This window comes from Lynx canadensis, chromosome E1 (genome assembly GCF_007474595.2).
Source record: "Lynx canadensis isolate LIC74 chromosome E1, mLynCan4.pri.v2, whole genome shotgun sequence".
In the NCBI taxonomy this organism is placed as follows: domain Eukaryota; kingdom Metazoa; phylum Chordata; class Mammalia; order Carnivora; family Felidae; genus Lynx; species Lynx canadensis.
Window position 1 is genome coordinate 23,060,169 of NC_044316.2, and position 25,300 is coordinate 23,085,468.

Here is a 25,300-nt window from a genome sequence, read left to right on the forward strand (position 1 = left end):
CCTCGGCTTTCCTCCCTGCTGCCCCCCGGTTTGAGAACTGTGCCCCCCACACATAGGCACTCAGCGAGCACACAAAGTGCCGCCAATGGGACCAAACAGGGCTTGAGGGCATTCCCTTAGAAATGGGGTCATGGATCTTCTCTCTCCTCTGTTTTATCATTAGTCTTCTGAAGGCTAATTTCACAGCAACTGTGATGCTTAATTTCGCTGAGTTAGAACTGGCCAGACTGAACTCCTTGAGGGTAGGAGCTCTACCTCTAAGGTCTCCAAGCTCCCAGCATTTCACGTAGAGTAAATGCTTGATGGCTGTTTGTTGAATGAATAAGTGAATGTTGTCTGGGCCTTGGACATACAGAAAGGGCATCAGCACAGAGAGAAAGTGGTTTGCCAGCAAGCACCTTACAGACTGCCGGCAGGGCAGGGCTCGTTCTCAGGACCACAGACCAACACAGAAGATTTAGAAAGTTTCTTTCCTGTGGCTTTAGATATTTACAATCCACTTAGAGGAGATAAAACAGAATCATGTAGTGTCTCCGAAAAGCTCAGAGTGGTTTCACGTTTCCCACAACCACAAAATGACAGGTTTAAGGAAGAGAAGGTAAATTCGTAGGCCCCGCTGGTCAGTCCAGTCCGTGAGTGCTGAGAACCTACTACGTGCTGGTGCTGCCTTAGGATCTGGCAACGCAAAGATGAATAAAACTGCAACCCTGCCTTTGAGGAGCCCCCAGGCTAGACAGCTGGTGAGGTCATTTCAACCATGTGGGCAAAGAGCAGAGGGAGAGATAAGTGCAGAAGATACTGGAAGCAGAAAGGAGGAGCAGATAACCCCAGGGGTTCTCAACCTCGGCACTGTTGACATTTGGACCAGATAATTCTTTGTTTGGGGGGCTGTCCTGTGTGTTGCAGGGTGTTTAAGCAGCATCCCTGGCCTCTACCTGCCAGGTGCCATAGCAACCCCTAGCTAGGACAATAAAAAATGTCTCTATGGGGCGCCTGGGTGGCGCAGTCGGTTAAGCGTCCGACTTCAGCCAGGTCACGATCTCGCGGTCCGTGAGTTCGAGCCCCGCGTCGGGCTCTGGGCTGATGGCTCAGAGCCTGGAGCCTGTTTCCGATTCTGTGTCTCCCTCTCTCTCTGCCCCTCCCCCGTTCACGCTGTCTCTCTCTGTCCCAAAAATAAATAAACGTTGAAAAAAAAATTAAAAAAAAAATGTCTCTGGACTACAGAAGTCGTGGGGCCCAGTGCAACATGAAAACATGGGACCCTTTATTCAAAAAGCAGGGAAAACGAGTGTTATTGAAGATCCTGAAATATAAAGATTTTTCAACTCCTCAGTGATCTCTCTCTCTCCCTCTGCCCTCCCTCCCTCCGTCCCCTCCCCACACACTTTTTCTCTCCTCCCTCCCTCCCCCCTGTTTTTATTTGCTACTTCATGTCTCATTCCCTGGGGAATGGGGACATGCTACTGGGGTTAGTGCAAGCCCCCATAGGTGTCTGGGGACTGCTCTGTGACTCAGTGTGCAAACGTGCACTCCGTCACCAGCTGCCAGTTTCCCTCCTGACCAGTCAGCTGCCCAGGTCACGGTGCCCCATCTGTGGGCATGGAAATCAAGCCATGCATGTACCCTTTCCACCACTGCTCCTGTGACACAGACAGGCAACCCCCAGAGGTATTACAAGGATGTGGTTTGGTGAAGGCCTTACACAGCCGCCCACCTCATGCTCCGTGGCATTGCCAGCTTGTGTCAGGGATGCTCTACCCTGAGATACCACACGGCCAGAGCAGCCTATCCCAGTCTCCCCGTGCCCACAGTCAGGTCCCCTAAAGGCACAGAGGGAGGCAATGGCTGCCGGGTGAGCGTGGGGAGACAGGTCTGGCAGGGCTAGGGACACCAGGTTGTGCAGGAGCTGGACCTGAAATTCCATACCAGAAAGTCAGGGAGGCGACAGGAGATGATTCCGGTGAGCTGAGGCTCCAAGCCCCTGGGGTCAGCTCTGTCATCCCACCAGTCTTCACTTACAAAATAGAAACTCAAAAGTAAAATTATTAAGAATTTCGGGACAGGGACTACAGTGCGTTAAACCCCAAGCACATCCAGGAACACCCTGCCAGACAACGCCAGATCTGCCCTAGGGGCCCAAACCAGCCTCGGCTGAGAACCACTAAACTCATTCCAGGCTTTGCTGGGGTTTCCTAAGGGAGTGAGCCGTCAGCGGATCCCAGAAGGCCGTGGGGGGGGGGGGGGGCAGGAATCGCTAGAAGGAACAGAACTCATCAGGAAAGTTTGCTGTGGCGCATGAATTTTAAAGCAAGTTTTCAGAGGAGCTGCAGAATCTGGTTTGCGCTTGAAGCCTTTGCTCAGCCCTTCTTTCTGCCTGAAACACTCTCTGACTTCTTGTCAAAATCCTACTTACCCTTCCAGGGCTCTGAGCCCCTACAACACTTTGCTGGCTCCCCTATGATTATTAGCATTTGTTTCTATGATTAATTGTGCCAGGTGGTTTATGTATTTATCTTTCCTGCCAAATTCTACGCTGTTTTCTTTTTTTATAGGTGAAGAAACTGAGGTTCAGAGCGGCCCCTCGCCCAACGCCACACCTAGGAAGTGGAAGACGCAAATTTCAAACTCAGATCAGCCTGACTCCAAGCCCCATGCTGATTCCCCTGTTGTATCTGCCTCTTGGCTACAGATGTTAGAAGCCAGACAGCGCTATTTTGATTTCTAACTTGGCATGATCAGTAACCGGCTTTCTGAACCTCAAGCGCTCTGAGCATCAGCTGAGAAAACTAAAAGTAGGAGTAATAATACTGTCTCATGGGGCTGTTAGTAGGAGTAAGTGAGATGTCTTATGTAAAACAGCACAGGGCTTCTTATAAAGCCGCTCCATTCTAACTAGAAATAGAAGTGTTTACATGTCTCTACGTCCCACTATATAAATCGAATCTTGCCCATCTCAGTGGCCGGACACCTACCGCAGCACCTGGCACGTAATGGGTGCCCAGTAAATGTTTGCTACACTGAGTCAGCAACCCTGCAATGCTCTTTACCCCCAGGCCTGGGAGCAGGGACTGTGTCTAGTCACAAGAGCATTGAAGGACACCATCCCCTCAGCATGGGGTCCCGTGGTCACTGTCATGCCCAAGGTGCATGCGGTGGACAGCACTCCTGCCCAGACACAGCAGGCAGAGAGAGCACAGGGGCCACCAAGGGGAGGGGGGCGGAGAGGAGACAGGTGGGGGAGGCACAGGGTAAAGCAAGTGCCTGGCAGGTCCTGCCTCATAGACTGGACCCGGTGTCTTTCCCAGCACTCGTGCAGCTTTTCAGGAGTGGAGATGGGAGTTTCTGGGCGTGTCTTATTCTTAGGTCTTGTACGTGGGCCGCACTTTGTGCTACCTTGTCATTACACAAACACAGTGTTGTGGAGAAAACGCTGGCTTCTAGATTCAGAAGACTTGGGCCAAGAGATGGTGGGTCTGCCACCTTCAGGGGGTCGGTCGGTTTTCCTCTCTGAGCCTCGGCTTCCTCATCTGTGAAACGGGAATGGTAATGCCTGCCTTGCCTTCTTTACGGGACTGTTTTGAGGATCAAAGGAAAGGAGAAAGCTCTTTGCACACCACTAAACCCTGTTCAAGTATTACAGTTCTTTATGTGGCAGATATCTCCTTGGACAGGAAAGACTGATCTGTCTCTCACACACCTGATCACAAGATGTCTCTCTGTGCCGAGACCATTCGGGGTGCTCCTACGTGCTCCCCCCTCGGTTTGGGTGGGTAGAGGGTTGGAAGTTGCCAGGAAGGGCCAGAAAAGAGGCACTGAGAACGCAGGATTAGAAGGTCCATCATTCAGATCCCAGGTTCCGCTCCTTAACCATGTGTGGGTCTCTGGGCCAATCCTTCTCTCTCAGAGGTTCCATTTGCTCATCAATAAGGTGGGGTTGATACCACCTATTTCATAAGTTCATGAGGAGAAGGGGAGAATATAGCAAGGGCACCTCACTAGCACTTATTTGAATATTAATCTGGAAACAGATTCCAAGGGATTTTAGTAAAGACTAGCGCTCTTCTTTTTTTTTCTAAATACCATACCCGAGCCCACATCGTCCAGTAAACACTTATAGAGTACCTGCTGTGTGCTGGGCCCACTGCCAATCACTCTTCATGGCTGTGCTAGGAGGAGGAATAGATTATTGCTCTGGAATGAAGGCTCTCTGTGCGAGGTGTAGTATTTATTAGTTTAATATCGTACTAGGTTGCTAGTTTTTAATTTAATCTTTTACAAGCTACTGGGAACACCCTATTTCTAAAAATGACCCAGGAGAAGGATGTGGGTTGTTGAATCGAAATGAGAGAAATCTCTGCTACCCCTAGGAGTTTCCCCGGCGAAGATCATCTGATAGCAGCATGTTTGGGAAATAGAAGCACAGAGTGGGAAGGGGTTTCTAGAAAGAAAGCTGAGGCCTGGGGTTGGTGGGATTTGAGATTTTCCTGTATTCATTCGTTATTAGCTCACAGCTCTCCCGTCAAAGGACTTCACACATAGCAGACGCTTGGTAGTATTTGTCAGTGAACTCAATCCAGAAGCTCTCCATTTAGAGAGGCAGTGGGGGAGACGGGGAGGGAGGGAGGGAGTCCCTGAGCCACGTCCTGTGATTGAGGAAGCAACTTGGTTGTAGGTAAGCCCTACTCTGGCCAGCCCGCATAACAAGATGTTCTCCTGTGTTATCAAATTTAATTCTTCTATTAACCCTATAAGGGATAAATTCCATTATTATCACCATCTACATGTGGTGATGATATATACAAAGACTCAAAGAAATTAAGTAACTTGCACAAAGCCATAGCCATACCCACCCCCACCCCACCCCCCAGAAGCAGCTGGTTTGTTTGGCTCCAATGCTAGGATTTCTCTAGTGCAATGTTCTGTATCTCTTGGGAAAGGCATTTCTCCTTCCTATATCCGCTTCCCCAACCTGAAAATAGACTGTGATATGGGATGACTACAAGATCTCTTCAGATCTCTGGATTTCTACCTGTGTAAGTGCTTTACCCAAGGGTTGAGAAACTGTGGCCCATAGGCCAATTCCAGCCAGCCAGTTGCTTTTATAGTTTCATCAGAACACAGCCACACAGGGGCACCTGGGTGGCTCAGTCTGTTGAGCGTCTGACTTAGGCTCAGGTCATGATCTCATGGTTCATAGGTTCGAGCCCCGTGTCAGGCTCTGTGCCGACAGCTCAGAGCCTGGATCCTGCTTCGGATTCTGTGTCTCCCTTTCTCTCTGCCCCTCCCCGCTTGCGCTCTGTCTCTCAAAAATAAACATTAAACCACAACTTAATTGCTGACAATTTGGGAAATTGAGCAGTACACATAAAGCAACAAAAATCTTCCTTAGTGGCGGCATCCAGAGATGATCTCTTGTTCCTTTGTTCGACAGCTATTTTATTGAGCATGTGCTATGTATCAGCCATCTCTCCAGGCATTGAAGAGGAGGACTTGAGACAGTTCCTGCCCTCATGGAGTCTCCTGTCTATGGTGTACTTTTTCGAGAGCTGCTCAAAAGCCCCGTGGCCGGCATTACACAGAAGTCCAGTCTGAGCTCTTAAGCCATCTGCCCAAAGGCCTGGAAACAGACAGCCTGGTAATATGGAACCATTTAGAAATGTCAAATCATAGAAGATTTATTTTTCAAAGAGCAGAATCAGAGGCTCAGAGAAGGATGCTCACCAAAGCCCTTGGGAAGGTGAAAGAGTCCTCCAGAAAGGAGTATTGTATCCAGAGCTGGAACCTCAGACTCTAACCCTGCAGTGCAGAAAGTTCTCTAGGCTACGGACAGTGCTAATGGTAAGACCCTCCCCTGCTTTGGAGCAGGATAGAACAGTATTTATGTTTTACTCTAGAGAAGATTTCGTGTTGATGCCTTCTAGGGACTGCCAAATCAATGGGAGAGCCTTGGAGAGTGGAGTGGCAGGAGGTAGAGGACCAGGCTCTCTCTGCTCTAAGCAAAGGAGGGTAGCCATAGAAAGTAGGGGGAAGATGGTGTGCCCAAGAGCAGAAAAGGAAAATCACTTATGCTATGAAGTCACAGGATAGTTGAATCCACTGGAACTACGTTTGCCATCCTGTGAAATTTCCAACATGGTGCTCCAAAGGCCTTCATTCAGTAATGAGCCAATTGAATTTTAAATGACCTTACACCAGGGCCTGCACTTCCTATAGCAAATCTTGTGATTTAACCTGCAGGTGCATTTTTTGAGTAGAAGAACTTAGTATGATCTCTTTAAATACAGTGACTATCAAAAAAAAATAAGCTAGGAATGAACGATATCAAAGAGATCAGCTGCCTCACTTGTTTGCATGTTTTCATGACCTATATCTCTGCTTCTTTCTCAGTGTGTGGGAGCCGGTCATCCTCTGGGAACTCATGATTACTAACTCATTTAACCCTCACACAAAAACCCAGTAGGGCATATTATTATCATTTTTCACATAAGGAACCTGAGGGTCAGAGTGATGATACACTATGCCGAAGTCACACCGCTGGTTAAGCAGATCTGAGACCCAAACTGAGGTCTGTTTGATTTCAACATCTACCCTCTATTTCTCTGTCGTGGATCCTTCACTTCTGCTGTTTCAACTTCCCATCTCCCAAAGCACTAAAAACTGGAGACTTTCCTCTTTTAACCCTGCTCAAAAGTCCTGAGCCCCAATCCCAGCCCCTCATTTACTCCAAGAGCTGCAAGCCACCTCCTTTAAAGTGTCTTATGGGGGCGCCTGGGTGGCTCAGTCAGTTGAGCGTCCGACTTCGGCTCAGGTCACGATCTCACGGACCGTGAGTTCGAGCCCCGCGTCGGGCTCTGGGCTGATGGCTCAGAGCCTGGAGACTGCTTCCAATTCTGTGTCTCCCTCTCTCTCTGCCCCTCCCCCGTTCATGCTCTGTCTCTGTCTCAAAAGTAAAATAAACGTTAAAAAAATAAAAAAAAATAAAGTGACTTATGGTTTATTTTCCCACCTTTAAAAGGAGGCTACTATATCAGTTCATCACCATTGTATCCCATGTGAAGCATAAGTACAAAGTATTTCAACTGTACTCTTGTTTCCCCTATTTGGGGGAAGTTTCACCAAAGGGTTTTAAGAGATAACTCATTGAATTAGCATTTATGACCCACATCCTGAAGAACTGTCTGCTGAGATCATTACACTTTTCCTTTTAAATGTCCATATGAAGAGGTAGGTATTGGATCTGCTCACAGAGCTATAGTTGCTGTTACTTACTGAGCACCCATATTACACCAGGTATCGTATCCAAGGTAGGAATGAGCAGGAGGATTACAGGAAGTTGCTGGACATGAAGAGTCAGGTTGACTGAAAGGCATACCTGGACACTCATAGGAAGTTTCCCTCTGAAAGTGAAACTTCCCCTACGTTCACATCATTGGCCTGGGGTAGAGGGGAAAGAATGGGTTTGCTACCACCTGAATTTTGAGAGATAAGAAAACTTGAGTCAGACTGGGCACATGGTAGTTAGAACTACAAATCAAAGCTTTGTTGTTAAAAGGGAAGTGATTGCTGGTTTTTTAATGGGTTTTCCCAGCCGAACACAGAAACTGATCTTCAATTACACTTGACTGCTTCTATGATGATAGCAAGTGAGACACAGAGAAAAAGAGATTGTTCTCCAGGGACATTTACTCTGAACACTTCATTATCCTGGCTGAGGGGATCTCGGTAGGCAGAGAATGTTCTCCCATTGGGCCGAATTGTGAGGGGCAAGGACCTGCCATATGTCACAACAAACTAAAAGACAATAGGGTGAAATGAAGGACCCTCATTTCCATGAACTTATTAACCCTTTCTCAAGGGAAGAGCCTGAGACAGTGTAAACTTCCCGGAAGGCTCCATACACTCCATGCACACAATCACCCCCTTCCTTCTGGCTCCCGGCACGTGTCCCAGGCATCCCCAGCAGACCCCGTGTTTAAGAGGCAGCCTCACTCTTAGCAGTCAAACTTGGATCAGTCGCCCCTGGAGCTTCAGCTCTAGCACACCTAAGAGATTTGATCCAGAATGAAGCAGATGAGAGCCACTGATCCTTCCTCCCCCTTGCTGAAATTCCACATTTCCCAGAACTAGTCCCAACTTCCTCCTGCCTTTTAAAGGTGGGAATGGTAGGAGATTTTGGTTAGAAGCCCCTTTGCAAATTCCCTGCTGATTCTGAATTTTTGTCCCTAATCTCCCAGTCCCTCCAACCCCAGTGCTGGATCTGCCCGATTCTGAGAACACTAAGCCCCCAAAGGGGTTAGATTTTCCTACTGGGAACTGGCTTCCTTCCCTTTCCAGGCTGAAAAGTGTGAACACCAATTATTAGACCAAGGGGTTCACAGGCGGTCTCATTCAATGTATGCACCACCCCTCCCCCTGCACTGTCCGCTGCAGTATTTCTCGGATGAGGAACTGAGGCTTAGAGAGGGTCAGGGGGTGTCCTCTGCCTATGGGTCTGTGAACGGTGGATCCTAAAAAGCCCCTTGCCCTGTTCTTCTGCAGGTCAGAACCAGCCTGCACGTCCAGGTGCGCCGCAGGCCTCCTTCCTTTCCCCCCCTCGGCGCCCTGGGGAGATGCAGGTGAAACTCCCATAAAGCTGAACGGTTCCGGTTTCATTCCTGACCGGACCCAGGTGGAAAAAAACTTCATTCCCTCAGCGGCTTGGTGGGCGTCTGCTCCCACCAGTGCTGCGGTGACCTCGCGGCCGCAGAGCGCCATCCTGGGAACTGCTGTGTCCTGGAGCTGCGAATAAACCAGCAGGCAGTGGCCCCGGGGACACCCGGCTCCAACCGTCCGCGCAGCTAGCTGCTGGCCACGCGTTGCTTTCGCGGCTAGGAAGAAGGCCCGGCGATTCTAGTTTTGCCCGGAAAGCGGAGGCGCTTTGATATTCCGGGTTTAAACAGGAGAGCATGGCCCAGGCGGCCAGCTCCCGCGAGGCTTGGGCAGCCTAGGTGCAGCCTGGCTGCTTGCGGGACTCACCTTTGGCTACTCCCCTGACCATAAATTAGTGGGCGCCTCCTCCCAAGGGTTCTCTGGGCCTCCTTCCCGCTCGCCTACGCTCTCCAGGCCAGCAGTTCTGCAGATCCAAACCTCCAGACCCGTGTGGTAAGGGCCTGGGGTCTGCAGAACGGTAGGAGGGGTAGAGCTAAATGGGGTCGCGGCAATCCGCACTCACCCCGCCTGACACCCCCACTTCCCCCGGGTCTCCGCGTCCATTCCCAAGGAGTCAGTTTCTCCTCTCCAGGCTGGCTCTCCCTGCCGGCCACCTGCGTCTGTTGGGATGCCTCCGAAGGTCTCTACTCTTTGCATCCTCTTCCATCTCCTTCCAAGAGCACCCTAACTACTTCCAGCTCTCATCTGAACCCCCAAAGGGCAGTTTCTTCTCTCCAGACTAAAACTGGACCCGCAGCGGGTGGAAAAGCCCCAAAGCCTCCCACACTATGCTGCAAGCTACTTGCTTACCAAGTCCAAAGGTCAGCTAAAGTTTGGCTGATAAACAGAACCAGTACAAGAAGGTCTTCAGCCCCCCAGCGTGAGTACAATGGACCCTGGCAAGCCCTGCTCCCGGCCCGGGTCTCCAGCTCTCCACGTCTGCTCCTCATGCGCTCCCTCTCTCGCTTTTCCCCCCTCCCCACGACCATTTGCATCTTGCCGAAAGCCGGGCCCTCCCCACTAATTTGCATATCTTATATGGCCTAATGGTGGCGATCATGGCAAGTTAGAAGTTTTCTGACTCCTCTCGGAGGAGACTCCGGGACCCCGGGGAGTAACAGGTGTCTGAAGGGTGGGGGGGCTCCTGGACTTGGGGTTCGCTTGTGAAACTCCCCTCCACCCTCCTCTCTCGCGCCCACCCCCTCACCCCCTTCTTTTTCTGTCCTTGGAAAATGGTGTCCAAGCTCACGTCGCTCCAGCAAGAACTCCTGAGCGCCCTGCTGAGCTCCGGGGTCACCAAGGAGGTGCTGGTCCAGGCCTTAGAGGAGTTGCTGCCATCCCCGAGTTTCGGGGTGAAACTGGAGACGCTGCCCCTGTCCCCCGGGAGTGGGGCCGACCCGGACACCAAGCCTGTCTTCCATACTCTCACGAACGGCCACGCCAAGGGCCGCCTGTCTGGGGACGAGGGTTCCGAGGACGGGGACGACTATGACACCCCTCCCATCCTCAAGGAGCTGCAGGCGCTCAACACCGAGGAGGCGGCCGAGCAACGGGCGGAGGTGGACCGGATGCTCAGGTAGGCGCGGACCGAGGTGGAGCCCCTAGAGCCCGGGCCTTGTGCCTGAGCTCCGCTGCTTCAGACCCCTCTCGCCAAGTCCGTTTCCCACCAAGGAAGTCCCCCGGGGGGCGCTCCGCTTCTCTCCCGACACCTGGACCCCTCCCAGTACCTCAGTCGGAGGGCCCTGAATCCCGAGCTCCCTCTCTCCCTGCCCAGGGCAGCGCCCCGGACCGCGGGGTCCTCCCGGCCTGGGAGAACCGCAGCGGCGGAGCCCTTTGCGGGAGGATTGCGCGCGCTACTGAAGGTGCGGGTGGGTGCAGTGAGACGGTGACCACTTCCCAGGAGCAGAGACTCGGGCCGCACAAATCCCGGGCCGAGCATTTCTCCCGGGCCAGCCTCCTACCCGGTCCCGGGAAACGCAGGCCGGCCTCGGGCGCAGCGTCCTGCTGTTCTTTGCAGAGGGCCTGGGGGCACCCGGGGCCGGGACTCGGGGGTCAGTTCTCTGGAGGGCACTCCCATCTGCAGCGCCCATGCAAGACCCCAGGATTATCCGGAATCCTCAAAGCCGGTTCAGATTTGCAAAAGGAAATGTTTGCGTGTCGCAGGGCCCAGCCTGACCCGCACGGGGCAAAAGAAGCACATATCTAAGCAAGCGCGGGGGGCGGGGGGGGGGGGGGCAAATGCGGCTAAGACCACATTCGCCGAGGATTTGGTCGCCTACTGAGAAAGAAGGGCGTTTCCAGATCTCGCCCCCGACATCCCGGAGTCCTGGGGAATTCAGGCAGGCTGGCGGGTCCGGGATCCTTTGCAGGGCCTCTCCGACCCGTCGAGGGCTTTGACAGCTGGTTACTAATTATCCAAGGAGCCCAGCGGTACCCTTAGACCGCACGTCTCTCTCGGCCGCTTGGCTTGAGGACCGAGCCCCTCGCGTGGCCTCGGACACTTGAGCGCCGCGGTTTCAAGGCAGGGGCCAGGACCAAAGTTGCGCTCTGATTCAGGCAGCCTCGGTCGCACAGCCGCAGCAGCAGTTTGGAGTGGGATGTGACCTTGCATTTGAATTTGCGATCTGAGGGCCCAGGGGCTTAGTCTCTAGCAAAGACAATGGGGGGATTTCTAGTCCCCCCCCCCAAAGTATTTGGCCATTCGTAGGTTTGGGGTTCCTGCCTCGCAGTTTCCGCGAGCGGCGGCGGTTTCTCCCGCGCCGGGGTTCGGGCGCAGGAAGGCGAGGGGTCGGAAGAGAAGCAGCCAGGGCTCCGGGGCGACCGGGAGGTCTAACCGAGCTCCCGCCGCCTGCCACGGGGAGCCAGCGGGGCCCCGGCCCATCCACCTGGCTGCAAGCGGCCGCTTGTAGCGGGGCTCTGGGAAGATTTGGGCAGCGCGAGGCGACCCAGGGCCCCCTCCGCACCCAGCCCCGCGCTGGGCTGGACGCAGCAGAGATGTAACATAAACGGCAGCACGTGGAGTTAGGGTGTTATTAATTTATTTCTATAAATCATCAACAGAAAGATACACAAAGAGTCGTGATTAGGTTGAAAAGAGAGGCGGGTTATTCATTGGTGAAGTTGTAAAGGCGGCTTAGAGGGGGAAGGAAATCCAAACGCCGACGCGGGTCGGCTAGCCGCTGCCCTCGCGCACGCCGGGCGCTGCGTGGCGCTCCCAGCCAAGCCCCCGGCGCCGGACCTCGACTGCCCCGGCCGCCCCGGGTCGCGCGCACCTGCAGGCCCTGCCCGGGCCTCGGCCCTGTGCCCTCCGCCCGGCTCCTGGCTCCAGCGAGGCGGGGAGGAAGGCAAGGGGCCGAGCCCCTCACCCTGGTATAGACGCTGGACAGACCCAAGGTCCCCCCCCCTTTCCCTGGCGGGCGCCGCCTTCCCTCCCCCCACCTTCGGGAGTGCTCAGACTTTATTAAAGTAATTTTTCAAGAAATTGCTAGCGGTTCCCAGGTCATTGCACGGTCGGCTCCTGAGCACTCCCTTTTTTGCCCACCCTGTTCTAAAGCCGAGAGAACAGAGCTAAATTCACTCTTTGGACGGCCTGGACGCTCTTTATACCTCCTAGAAGGGAAAGGCGACAAGGGAAGGTCCGGGGCTGAGCGTCGTCCAGCCCCGGGACCCGGGCTCCAGGCTCCGGGCTCGGAGCCTCCAGCGCCGGCCTCTGCCCTGGGGCGCCTGCAGCGTTTGCAAAGTGGGCTGCTCCCTGAGGAAGCCAGAGCTGAGGCTTCTTAAGGAACGCGGGGCGAGCCGTGCTGGGGTCCAGGGCTTTCCTGCTCGTGGGCAGCAAAGTCACGGTTGGAAAAGGAGCGTGCTGGGCCCACTCGGGGCGCTGGGGTCGGGCGTTTGACACCTGCGCCCCGAGCACGGTGGCGGCTCGTGCTTCTCCGGGTCCGTGTATTTTGGGGGGTCGGAACCCCTCCCCCCCCCCATATAAGCTGTATTTCCAATGAACAAACGTAAGCGGCTCTCAGGGCGCTTCCCGGTGAACCCAGGTGAATTCTGTGGTCAGAGCTGGAAAGGTAGAAATAACTGCGCCATCTTACCCCTGACTCCTGTCCTCAGATGCGGGCTTAAAGGTTTGCTGCATTGCAGCGTTTCCCTGGGCTTTTTTTTTTTTTTTTTTAACCTTCCAATTGTTAGGCTAATATTTCTTTCCACAGAACCCTTCGCTCTAAAGAACATTACACTATTTTGCTAGGTTTCTGAGACACACGAAATGAACACAGGTGAAGAAATTTGAACAAAACGGAAATAGTCAAAGAATCTGTTAAAGCGATATTAACTTTGAAAATCCAAACACTCTAACTTTTGAAGCAATTGTATTTGTTGGAAATGTTTTTCCGCCCTAAAAACCTCTGTGGAAATACTCGTCAGAAGTAAGCTTTAAAATGATCGCGGGTGTTTATACGGGTATGTGCATTCCACGGACCTGTTAACACTACTTTTAGTCAAGGTGAATTTTACATGTGTGAAATTGGAACGTGTTTTCACATTTTTTGTTTTTGTTGTTAGTTTATTATGTTTTGTTACTTGGATGTAGCTTTATAGATACTCGGGAAATGTACTAACTTATATATAATTAACCTTAAAAGTTTGTCTTTCCCAAAAACATCTCCACCAAAGCCTGTGATTTCACGAATTTAATACCAGACTTGTTAAAATAGCCACAATTATTCAAGTGCTTACAAAATATGTTTAAATTACTAGGTTTTTAAGTTCATCAAGCAAAAACTAATTTTATTTGACCTACGATAGGCACCATTTAGAAATGAATTGGCTATTTAATTTACAACACTATCCGTTTTGTCCTCTGCTTTACACGTTCTTTATTGTTTGGTATGAAACTAATTTTTTCCCTTTGTTTTTTTTTCATGTTCTATGAGGCTACTATGCACATCAGCATACAGTAAAGGGGTGCTGGGTCTGTTTTAAAAGTTAAATATACAGCTGTATTAAACAAACAGTACATGTGACGTATTGCATTAATACTTTTGTTCTATACTTTGCCTCATTTTCTTAATTTCCTGTTTTAAATTATATCTCTCACTTTTAAGTTAATAAGCAATAAAAGATACTAGCGAAGTTGAAAACACTTTAAATAAGTGCAGTTCAAAGGCCCTAATACATTGCTGTAAAGAAACTTATGCGTGCCTGTGTTTATGAGAAATGAAAAGCATACACAAGTTCTATCCCAAGCTTGAAATTTATGAAAGCCATTGCCTTCCAGAAACCCTTACCCTATATCAGGGAGGAACTGCAAGAATACAGGAAACCATGGCATTTGGAATGCTTAATATCTGATTCAGAAATTGAAAATATCCCCACTCTGTTTCATCTGAGAGGTGGGGCTCTGGTGACTTTTTTTTTGTTTTTTGTTTTTTTGTTTATTTATTCTTGTAAGAGAGAGAGACAGAACAAGAGCAGGGGAGGGGCAGAGAGAGAGGCAGACACAGAATTGGAAGCAGGCTCCAGGCTCCGAGCTGTCAGGACAGAGCCCGACGTGGGGCTGGAACTCAGGAGCCGTGAGATCATGACCTGAACTGAAGTCAGGCGCTTAACTGACTGAGCCACCTGGATGCCCCTGTTTTTTTTTGTTTTTTTTTCTAAGTTGCCTCACCTCACTGGAACAATTCTTCACTCCAGGAGGAATGTCATTGTAGTTCTTAGAACTTTTCTGAAACTCTGAAAACTGTTTAGCATTTGGCCAAGAAGTTCTCCTTGCTTCTCAGGAGATGGGCACACGTTTCACTCCAATCGCATAAGCTAAGACACCGAGACACCCATTCGGAATGGAAATAAGGTAGAAGAGGTCTAGCATCAGAACTGATGCTGGCCCCCATCATTGCAGGATCAGCCAGCCCCACCCTGAGCTAATGGCACCTCCACTTTCCAGAAGTGGAAAATTCTTGCCTTCAGGTCCCTCACTTTCCAGGAAAATGGAGGAAAGCAAAACAAAATGGGAACTTTTCTTTCTGCTTAATGAGAGAGAGCGTTGATGGTGCTGTCCCATCCCTGAAGACAGGAAGTCCTCCTCACCTTTGCCCTCCTGATCTCATGTGAAAGGGACGGAGTGTACTGTATGGAAGATTTCATCTCCCTTTTTTCTAGGTTCTGTTTTGGCCTCCCCTCTCTCCCAAGGATGGAGAAATGGGTGAAGATCAAAGTTTTGCAGAGAGTTTAGGTAAAACTCCTAAAAAGAGAATCTTTCTCCCCAGACATCTTCCACCAGAATCCTAACCATCTGCTTATCTGTCTAGTGAGGACCCCTGGAGGGCTGCCAAAATGATCAAGGGCTACATGCAGCAACACAACATCCCCCAGAGGGAAGTGGTCGACGTCACAGGTCTGAACCAGTCACACCTCTCTCAGCATCTCAACAAGGGCACCCCCATGAAGACCCAGAAGCGAGCAGCCCTCTACACCTGGTACGTCCGAAAGCAACGGGAGATCCTCCGACGTAAGTGCTTTAATCCCCCCTCGACCTCACCCTGTGGTGACCTTTGCCCTGATTCTGACCCCCGTGGGATGCCTCAGTTTCCCCTTCATTGAGAAGGCCTACATAGCACTTGGCAAATATAAGGAAGCTGGCAGGTGGATTTGGTTTCCATAGTTATTGTACAATGGATTGGCTTCAATCATTTTCTTTTCCCATGGTCCTTACTACCCAGCCAGCTACTTTGACAAGTGCTTAGTGTATGTAGTGTACCTTGAATTTTCTGGTCCCTGCTTCCAACACCCTTCCCTTTGAAGCCAAGTAAGTCACAGTGGAATATTGTCCCCCAAGTCAGCCAAGCAGCTCCCCCTTGATATATAACCACAGATCCGAGTTTCCAAGGAAGACATTTTGTAGCAATCAATAATATTGATCACTGTTCCTGTTCTCTTCCCTCCCCTCTGAAGAGAGCATACAAAATTGAAGATATTTTTATATATAGATGTATTCAGAACTCGACCCTGATATTTGGGAGGGCGGGGGGAGGGTGCGTGTGCATCCTGAAGCAACTCAAGGTGATTACTCATATTTACCAAAATCCATAAAGCTTTGAGACTTGAGCCAGTGACACTGCCTGATGAAGAAGCTTCTCTGGCTAAATCAGGACACAGCACAAGTGTCTGCATTTGGAACTCTGACCAATCAATACTTGTCATTTCCATCCCCATCCTCAAATCTCCTTTCTGTCCCAACATCCCATCCTCCTAGTAATACCAAGAGATTTTTGTTTTGAAGTGTCGGGAAGTTGCAACAGCATTTGAATGATATTCTATGTTTCTTTTAGGACACCATACTTCCATTATCTTTTAATTATTTCCATCAGCCCCTTTCCTAGTAAAGTTTTGTATGAGCTTCTGCCCTTCCCGTTATACTATCCTCTGGGCCGTGGGCTTCTCTGTCTTTAAGATATCAGTTTCCACTGCCTTCCGGGTTCGAATTTCTCCCTTCTCACTGGATGGCCACTTTTTAAAATCATTCTTGTTTTCTGTCCTACACTGCTCTGAAGTGATTGTTTCAGTATTTATGGTCTCAATGTCTGTGGGCTGGAAAGGCCTTCATGGCAGAAGGAAAGGTTTTAGACCTCCATCTCCTATTGTGGCTGCTTGTCTGAAGCATTAAATGGATAGATTAGAAGAAGCAAAGCGGCATAGGAGAAGAGGCCCACTCTGGGTTGACTCACCATCCATGGTGACTAGGTCTTTAAGAATTTGTGTGTGTGACATGAAGCAACTCTCTGTAATTCCTGAAAAGGCCTAGAACATTCTCAGGAGACACAGTCTCCGAAGGCCAGGGAACCGTTGGGCCTGCCCTCGCTCCAATCCAAGCCCCATGTGGTGTCTCCAGTTTGAGCTGCCTCTCTGTGTTCAATGGGAGTCCCCCCAGAAAGGAGAGGGAGACAGGAAAGGCCAGCTAGAAGCTTTGAAAAACACACAAGTCCTAGAAAGTTTCACCACATGCTTGAGAAGAAACATTTTACAAAAACATACGACAGGCTCTGCCAGGGATTTTTTTGAGTTATCGTTATTACTGTTTTAAAGCCACATGAGACCTAAACCTTAAGAAACATTCCTTCATTCTGTAAATACTGTATGAACATCTATTAAGTGCCAAACACTGTGTGGGGCTGTGAGATACAAAGGCCCTCTTCTCCAGGGACTTACAGCCCAGTGGGGGAGATGATATGTTTGAGTGGATCATGACAGCAGCTTTCTAAGAGCTGTTATAAAGGTGTACCCAAGGGGCAGCAGAGGAACTGCTAAATTGCCTAGAGACCTCACAGAGGGCTTCCTAGAGGAGGTGACATTGGAACTAATTCTTGAAGGATGAATATAAGACATGTAAACATGGGATAAAAATTAGGAGATGAGATGAATAAAAGAGAGACACAAGTGAATGGGGTGTCTGGAAGGAGAAAGAAGTGGGAGAATTTAAAAAGATGATACATGGGTGCCTGGGTGGCTCAGTCAGTTAAGCGTCCAGCTCTTGATTTTTGGCTTAGGTCATGATCTCACGGTCATGAGATCAAGCCTTGAGTCAGGCTCTGTGCTGACCGTGCGGAGCCTGTTTGGAATTCTCTCTCTCCCTCTCTCTCTGTCCCTCCCCCATTCTCAAATAAATAACCTGAAAAAGATTACATAAATTTTCTTGAGAAACTAAAACTAATAAGTGATAATATTCATGGGCCCATCTGCACATAGAGAACCTGTTTGTCCAAGCTGGCTCTGAGTCTGTAAAGAGGCTGTTGAAACCAGCTTCTCCAAGGTAATTTTTATGGGCAGTGAACATTTTCTGTCTCTCCGCTCCCCTCCCCCCACCCCGCATTAATCTAGAAGGAAGTGGAGGAGAGGTGGTAGAGACCAGAGTTTGCTTCTTCAAAAATTGAGAAGCTAGGGCCCTAAGGTGGGTAGAGCCTGGATGGTTCTGGGCCCCCACAGGCAATGTATCAAGGCTGATCCCGGCACACACATAGTTTTGAACACAGTGCCAGTGGCTGCCCCCTCAGAGGACAGCCCCGCGCTTCTGGGCGGCTGAGTGAGCCTCACACCTGCCACAGACAACAGTGGAGTCCATTGTATTACCTCCACCCAAGTCAGATTGGAAGGTTTGGGGCATGTATTGGTTGGGTTTTGTTTCTAGCAAGAGATGATGCATAGGCTGCTGATAACGAACTTCGTGTCTTTAGGCTGGGTTATGTCCTGGCTGATGCCCCACATTCATGCGACTTCGGGCAGGTCCTGTAACCAGTCTGAACCTCTGTTTCTTCAGTTACAAGGTGGAGATAATGATACTTCTTGCATGTAGAGGTTGTGAGAACTAGACAAAGGGATATGCTTAGAGGACCTTGTACGATACCCCTCCAGGGGAGTGGTTCAATAAATATTCATGGTTATCACATCTCTTCATAGCACGTGAAGAGCCTCATGTTGATCCTGGGTCCTTGGGATTATCCATACTGGCTTTTGGCTCTTACTTATGGTGACTCCACAGGGTCACAGTGAGGAGAGAAGACCCTGAGCGGGGAACTTCTTTCTCTCCCTCTTATTGTCCCTGCGGTAAATGCACTAGTTGGCTGCCATGAAGCCAAATGACATAAGAGGTATGAAAGCACTTTGAGAGATATGGCGTCCATAGGAATTTGGGTCCCCATCACCATCCTGACTAGAGGTAGATGTTCTGAGAGACTGTTGAGTGCCCCTTAGGTGTTCACCCAGTCCCATTCCACAGGCAGGGAAGCTGAGGGCAGGGGGGAATGAGGTGACTTGGCTGGGACCCGCCAGTATCCAACTGAGGCAGTGGCTTCCTGCCAGTAGATTTGGCAGAACTTTCCCTCAGGTATCTAAAGCAAGTGTTGGGAACCAGTGAAAACACCGCTTTAAGTAGCCTGAGAATCATCCAAAGTGGGTGGGGCCCAAATCAAAGGCCCCAGTGACATGTTCGGTCCATCCACCGAGGAGTCTGCTTGTACCTTGGCCAATCGGCAACCGGTTCAAACAAAGCCCAACACCACCTATCGCTGAGTCCTGAGTCCAGGCTGGTTAGAGGCCCACTGCTTCTGAAGATGGAACCAAATGGAAATGGATCCTTAGATTGGTAGTAAGTTCCCTATTGCCGGAGGGAATAGACTGTAAAACCACATGGTAGGATGTTGTCAAGGGGATTCAAGCATTAAATAGTAGCCCCGACTTTGAACCTCGGAGAATTTTGGATCGAGTTGCCTCTGAGACCTGCAGGAGGGACTCTAGGAACGAAGAAAGAAAAACATCAAGGTCCAGAACATGGGGACCAGGAGTTAGGAAATGAATCTGTTATGTGTCCTTGCTCAGCAGGGCGGTTGGCCTCTATGCTTATTCATCTGTAAAATGGAACTAATGACCCTGAACCCTGCTTCATGCAGATATGAGGAGGACAACAACAAAGTTCGCCCACAAGTAAATATCAAACCTCATTTAAACCATATAGGCTAGGGTGTCATCACTGGGTGAGCTGCCACCTTTCATTCATTCATTCAACCAAAAATGTATCGAGGGTCACTATGTACCTGGACCCTGGGAATTGGGTGGACAGGGAGCATCATTTCATCTATATTTATCTTTCTCCAACTCATTAAATGCCATTGCTAGAAAGATCCTGTGTCTGTAGACTTGTGCATTTCCCATCTTTTAAATGTGCAGGCAAGTCTGTGAGACATTTCCCTCTGGGGCTATTTCCCTCATAAATGGACCCCTGGACACACACATACACACCATCACCTTTGAAATGATCTGAAATCAGAGAGCTTCTTCTCTTTCTAATATAAAACTCCAGTTCTATTTATTTCAAAGTATCAGTCGACAGGTTTGGGTCCTGGGTTTTTCTAAGAACATAGCATCATAATGTGGACCCCTAGGATCTATGAGGAGAGAGGAGAGGTGGGGAAAGCTGTTTTTAGTCTCTGAATATTTTGTCTAAGTGCAAATTGTACCTTTGAGCCCTTTCCCTCTAGACCTGAGACTTGGTTGAGCTCATCCTCTTGGACACCAAAACACGAGATGTCAGGATTCAGAGGGTTGCTTCATTGTCTGAGAGCCAGTGATCCAATGAAAACACATTACCACTAAAAACAATGGTTGGTCATATTTGAGCTCCTTTAAAGAAAGGAAAGGGGTGGCTTTGTGGGGCAGACTGAGGTGGGCAGAGAGGAGCCTATCATGGGCTTCCCCTCCGTACCCCACACCCCACATGTAATAACGGCAGATGGCAAAGCTTCGGGGAGAAGAATAAAGGTGTTTTTGTCTGTCCGTCCGTCTGTCTGTCTGTCTGTCTGCCAAGTGAAGGCTACAGACCCTATCAAATCTACTCCTCTCTCTTTGCAGAATTCAACCAGACAGTCCAGAGTTCTGGAAATATGACAGACAAAAGCAGTCAGGATCAGCTGCTGTTTCTCTTTCCAGAGTTCAGTCAACAGAGCCAGGGGCCTGGGCAGTCCGATGACGCCTGCTCTGAGCCCCCCAACAAGAAGATGCGTCGCAACCGGTTCAAATGGGGGCCCGCATCCCAGCAAATCTTGTACCAGGCCTACGACCGGCAAAAGAACCCCAGCAAGGAAGAGAGGGAAGCATTAGTGGAGGAGTGCAACAGGTAACACGACCAGAAACTCGCTCGAGCAGGCAGGCAAGCACACGGACCTGAGATCCATCCCCTCAGTCCCAGGATATTGAAATACTGATTATCCAGCTAAGTGTGGCTAAATTGGGGTTTCCCAATGTGTGTTCCACAGAACCCCGATTTCAAGTCAAATAAGACTTGAATAAGTCAAATAAGTCTCAAATAATTTGAGAAACATCAGATGCATACTTCCTCTTGGGGAGTCATGGCATAAAGTAACATATTAAAGATTCCGAGAAGGCCTAGAGTCAAGAGACTTACTTGGCTTTGTTGAATTGATTGTTAGCTGTGGAATCTTTTTTTTTTTTCCTGGGGGATATTTACACCATGAGCTATTATTGCAGGGAAGATACTCTGGAGAGTCTAAAATATGCCAGTGAAATGAGAATCATGTGTCTGACCTCCATGCAGACTAGGGAAAAACCATTGGTCTAAAAGGAAACTTGGCAGAAAAGACCTGGTCAGATCTGTCCAATCCACTCTGCCCATACTGAATAGAGTTCTTTTGGTATCTTAACAACTGCATGTAATTTTAAAGAAAACTATTAGAAATCCTTGGGATATCTTATTTATTCATTCATTCATTCATTCCTGCCATCCTCCCTGACTCCAACATTGATTTTTTTTAAGTTTATTTATTTATTTTGAGAGAGAGAGAGAGAGAGAGAGAGCGCACTCGCATAAGTGGGGGAGGGGCAGAGAGAGAGAGAATCCCAAGCAGGCTCCATGCTGTCAGCATGGAACTCAATATAGGGCTGGAACTCATGAACCATGAGATTCAGACCTGAGCTGAAACCCAGAGTTGGACACTTAACTGATTGAGCTACCCAGGTGTCCCTCCAACATTGACTTTCTTAAAAGTCTGGTCTTTGCTCTGGCCAACACCTGTGGTCTCTCTGTTTCTGGGCTGGGCTGGCTCTAGCAATAACATATGGCTGGGGAGGTCAGGCCAGGAAGGGGGAGGCAAAGCAATCAGCTTGGACATGTCACAGCCTATACTCTGTCCCCTGCTAATGAGAAGCTCCCTAGCATCCAATGGTGTCTAAAAGTCTCTCTGACACGTGGAATTGGGGTTTCACGGGCAATGATAAAGCTGGAGACCAGCCACCTCGGCATGTTCTTGTACCTCACCCAGCCTGCCTTTTGGGGAGGATTCCTGTGGCACAAATGAGGAATTTGGTTTCCCTGGCACCCTTTGGGGGTATCCAAACCCCAAACGACCAGAAGTCCCTTTGAAGGGAATCAGAGCTAGTGAAGGACGTCACCTTTTGTAGGTCGGGAAGGGTAGCAACATAAGATGTCAAGAGGCCTGGTCTGGACCTTCTCCCTGAATTACCTGCCTCTCGACTACTCTCTTCTTGTAAGGAGCCACACCAGAGGCCTATGCCCCTCACTGACAGGGCCACAGAGCTTGTGCTGCACCTGTGTTTGGCCATATTCCCACCATGTCATCAGAGAACTACTACACAGGCTGGACTTTTTTCATTACAGGCTTTTCCCCAGGATCTAGCTCTATCCTTGGCCTCTTCGTACTCCTAACTGAGACCACTGGGATTGTGTGTCTGGGGCCAAACACCGGCAAGCCTCCCCCTGGCTGTCCTTGCTCACCATCTCCCCCACTGTCCATCCTCAGGGCAGAATGTTTGCAGCGAGGCGTCTCCCCCTCCAAAGCCCACGGCCTGGGCTCCAACCTGGTCACTGAGGTCCGTGTCTACAACTGGTTTGCAAACCGCAGGAAGGAGGAGGCGTTCCGGCAGAAGCTGGCCATGGATGCCTACAGCTCCAACCAGACGCACAACCTGAACCCCCTGCTCTCCCACGGCTCTCCCCACCACCAGCCCAGCACCTCTCCTCCAAATAAGCTGTCAGGTAAGCCCAGCCCAGGCCTCACTGCCTTGGCAGCCCAACCGTCCTGCTTCCCGCCATGGGTCTCATCTGGGTCAAGACTTTTCAGAGGAGGAAATGCTCTGGGATGGTGCTCAGGCTGGCCTCCCATTGCCAGAATGTTCTTGTGAAAACAGTGTTTGGCTGTGGTCAGGTTTCCTCTGAGTCCTTGCTCAGCCTCCAAGAGCCCCTCTCCCCAGTCTTCTCTGGTCCCCTTTCTTCTCCCTGTGTGGCTGCTGACTCAGCAAGTCAGTGCGGCTGTCAGATTAGACGGAGAGGCTGCCTTATTGGCATGCCAGGTCCACACTGCGGGCAGAGGGGTCACCTCCTCCACCCCTGTCCATATCCTACCCCAGGGCTCTGTCCAGCTCCAGCAGGAGGAGCCCAGGGGCCTCTGGGGAAGGGCCACTCTGTTGACAGTCTCTGCTTGTTCTCTGCCAGAGTTTGGGTGGAAACAGCCACATAAAGTCTTTGCACTGATGAATCGGCCAAAACTCATTGAGTACCTACTGTGTGCCAGGTCCCGGCCTGGATTAGCATGCCTCTGCTGTGGGGTGTGGGTTTATCAGGGTGGAAGCCCTATATGCTGAATGTTCCATCACACATAGTCTGAAGGCACTTCTCCGCCTGGGGCTTAGTTCTTCCAGGAAAGCTGGCTTCCCAGAATTAGGATGCTTATTGAGGCCGTCATGGTGCCCGTGTAGAAAGAGTATGGCATGGTCTCCCGCCTGCTCTGGGGAAGGGCTTGCAAAAGGAGAACCAAGCACCATTTCCAACTCAGGGTTGGTTCTGAAGTCTGTTGCTTCCTTGCCTGCTGGTTGCTCCACTGCTTGGAGAGCCCTGAGGTCTGGGGCTGGCCTAAGTATTGGGGGGCCCAAGCTTTTGTTCTACTCTGTGCTCCCACCAGGATCTCTGGGAGCCTGAAACTGTCCGGCATAAACCAGGGCCAGGGCTAGGGGCTTCTCTGGATCCAACTCCCATAGAAGGGGAGGCTCAGCCACACGGGGAGTAAGTTTTGGTTACTCTTGAGAGGCGGAGGAGCCCCTGATGGACACTGGTCCGATTGCAGAGTAACCCAGTGCCTTAATGGAAATTCAAAGCAGGGTTCAGAGGGCAGTGGCAAACGGCATGTGGCCGGCACTGAGCAAGACTGGAGCACTTGCCGCCCGCAGTGATCCACGGAGCTGGCTCTGGAGCTGTGGGGGGCGTGGTTGGGGCAAGGGGCATTATTGAGGAGACAATGGCTATTGTGTTGGGACCTGTGATCTCCACACCAAAGTCAGGGAGCCTGCAAACCAAACAAAGGCCCAGCAGCTTTCTGACAAGCTGGGGTTGTGGTGAGGTCACCACAGGGTCGTTAGCTTAGGCCTTCTGTATATGGACAGGAGACAGAGAGGGGCTGGAGGGACAGGGGCAGGTCCTGGAAGCTGAGCAGGGTGGGTGGAAAATACAGTCCCAGAGCCCTCTGAGTGGAGTCCCAGAAGGCATGGCCCACTTGGAGTGGGTTCTCTGGGGTCTCCCTAGATGTTGGCCTTTGAAAAAAATCACGGAATGCTAGAACTGGGCAGAACGTCAAAGAAGGAAACTGAGGCTCAAAAGAAGCAGTGACTTGCCAAAGTTATACAGAGCGATGGTGGCAGATGGGACTGGAACTCAGGCCTGCTGATTCCCACTTGGTACAGCATAGATGCACGTGTGTCCCTGCCCACAGGAGCATATTGTCGTCTTGGGAAGACGTTGTGCTGGCATGGAGGGCCCAGAACCATCTAGGGACCAAGGCTGTCTTTCAGGGTTTTGTGTGTCTTTCTAGGGAGAGACTCCTATTTATGGAGCATTAATTATGGGACATTGTATATTTTCAGTGGCTGCCCTTCCCCTCTGCCTTAATTTTCACTCGGGGCTCATCAGGATAGTCCTTTCCATGCCCAGAGAGTGGATGCTCTGGACTTAGTTTTGAAGCCCACATCTAGCCAGCCAGATTGATTCCCATAACTGCAGCGTGACCCAGCCATGTAACTTCTCTGAGTCTGACTTTCCTGTCTGTAAAATCAAGAAGTCAGACCTACCTCATCGGGTCCACGTGAGGATTAAATGAGAGAATGTATAAACACCATCTTTCCCAATAAACTGTAATTGCTATCATTATCACTCTTGTTATTACAGCAGTGGGAAGAAGGACCGGCAGCAGAAATCCATTTCCTTCTAAATTTCACACACTGGGGCATTATTCCTAAGAGGCAGTGACATGTGACCTGGCCCTGGGAGTGGAAGCAGAAGCGGCCACTGGGCTGGGGCCTGGGGTGCAGGATGCTGGCATGCGTGTCTGTTTCCCCCTCTCAGGTTGCCGGGGGGGGCACGTGAGGTGTAATGGGGCTGCTGGGGAACGCACCCAGGGCTAGGCCGACAGCAGGCCGGAGCCCAGCACTCAGGGAGGGCTACAGTCCAAAGAGCCTCATGGTGCACTTCCTATCATGGGCCCCACGGCCAAGGTACGCTCTCTAACGAAGCCCAGAATGTACGTGGGTGTAGAATACAAAACGAGCTCTGTGGAGGCCGAGGAGAGACCAACACCCAGAGTCAGCAGCAGCACCAAACACCCTCCAAGGCTAAGCTGGGGAGACAAGGCCCCGGTCTCCCTCCCCCGCACTCCCTCCCCTCTGAACGCCAGCCTCTGAGCCAGGAGGACTGGAGGCACTTTAGAGACAAATCTTTCCCTTGAACCTTCTTCCTGGAGAGGAGAGCATCCCTTCCCTAACGAGCCGCCTTCTCTCCCAGCCACTCTGGGTGTGCTGTGGCCCACTTGCCCACGGTGACCACAGTGTGACCCTGGTCCTGGAATGTCCGGCACAATAGGAGTGGCAGGAGGAGCACTTTGCCTCTGTCAGCGGCTGATTGGTTACAAGGTGCCCTACAAACACGCTGTCAGCAGAATCAGCTGTTTTCTGCGTTGCCCCTCCCGGCTTTACAATCACACACCAGCATGCAGCCCAGGGTTGTCATGGCTTTGTCTCCCTTATGCATGCTTAATTGCCAATTAAGTTG

General features: G+C 50.6%; 1 protein-coding gene across 11 annotated transcripts in view; it reads left to right on the top strand.

Annotated features, from left to right (window-relative positions):
• Window positions 1-8,880: 8,880 nt before the first annotated feature.
• Window positions 8,881-25,300, top strand: part of HNF1B (HNF1 homeobox B) — a 53,990-nt gene continuing 37,570 nt past the window's right edge. For 3 of the 11 annotated variants that reach the window (XR_003964772.1, XM_030296368.1, XM_030296369.1), the window contains exons 1-4: window positions 8,890-10,264; window positions 14,994-15,193; window positions 20,083-20,347; window positions 22,008-22,243. Coding sequence is in view for 10 of the 11 variants with exons in the window: in XM_030296368.1 (XP_030152228.1) it covers window positions 9,921-10,264; window positions 14,994-15,193; window positions 20,083-20,347; window positions 22,008-22,243 (1,045 nt within the window). In the remaining variant the exon portion in view is untranslated. Of the gene's footprint in view, window positions 10,265-14,353; window positions 14,918-14,993; window positions 15,194-20,082; window positions 20,348-22,007; window positions 22,244-25,300 lie in introns of those variants that run through there. The other 8 variants (XM_030296366.1, XM_030296367.1, XM_030296370.1 and 5 more) reach the window with 5 other exon arrangements.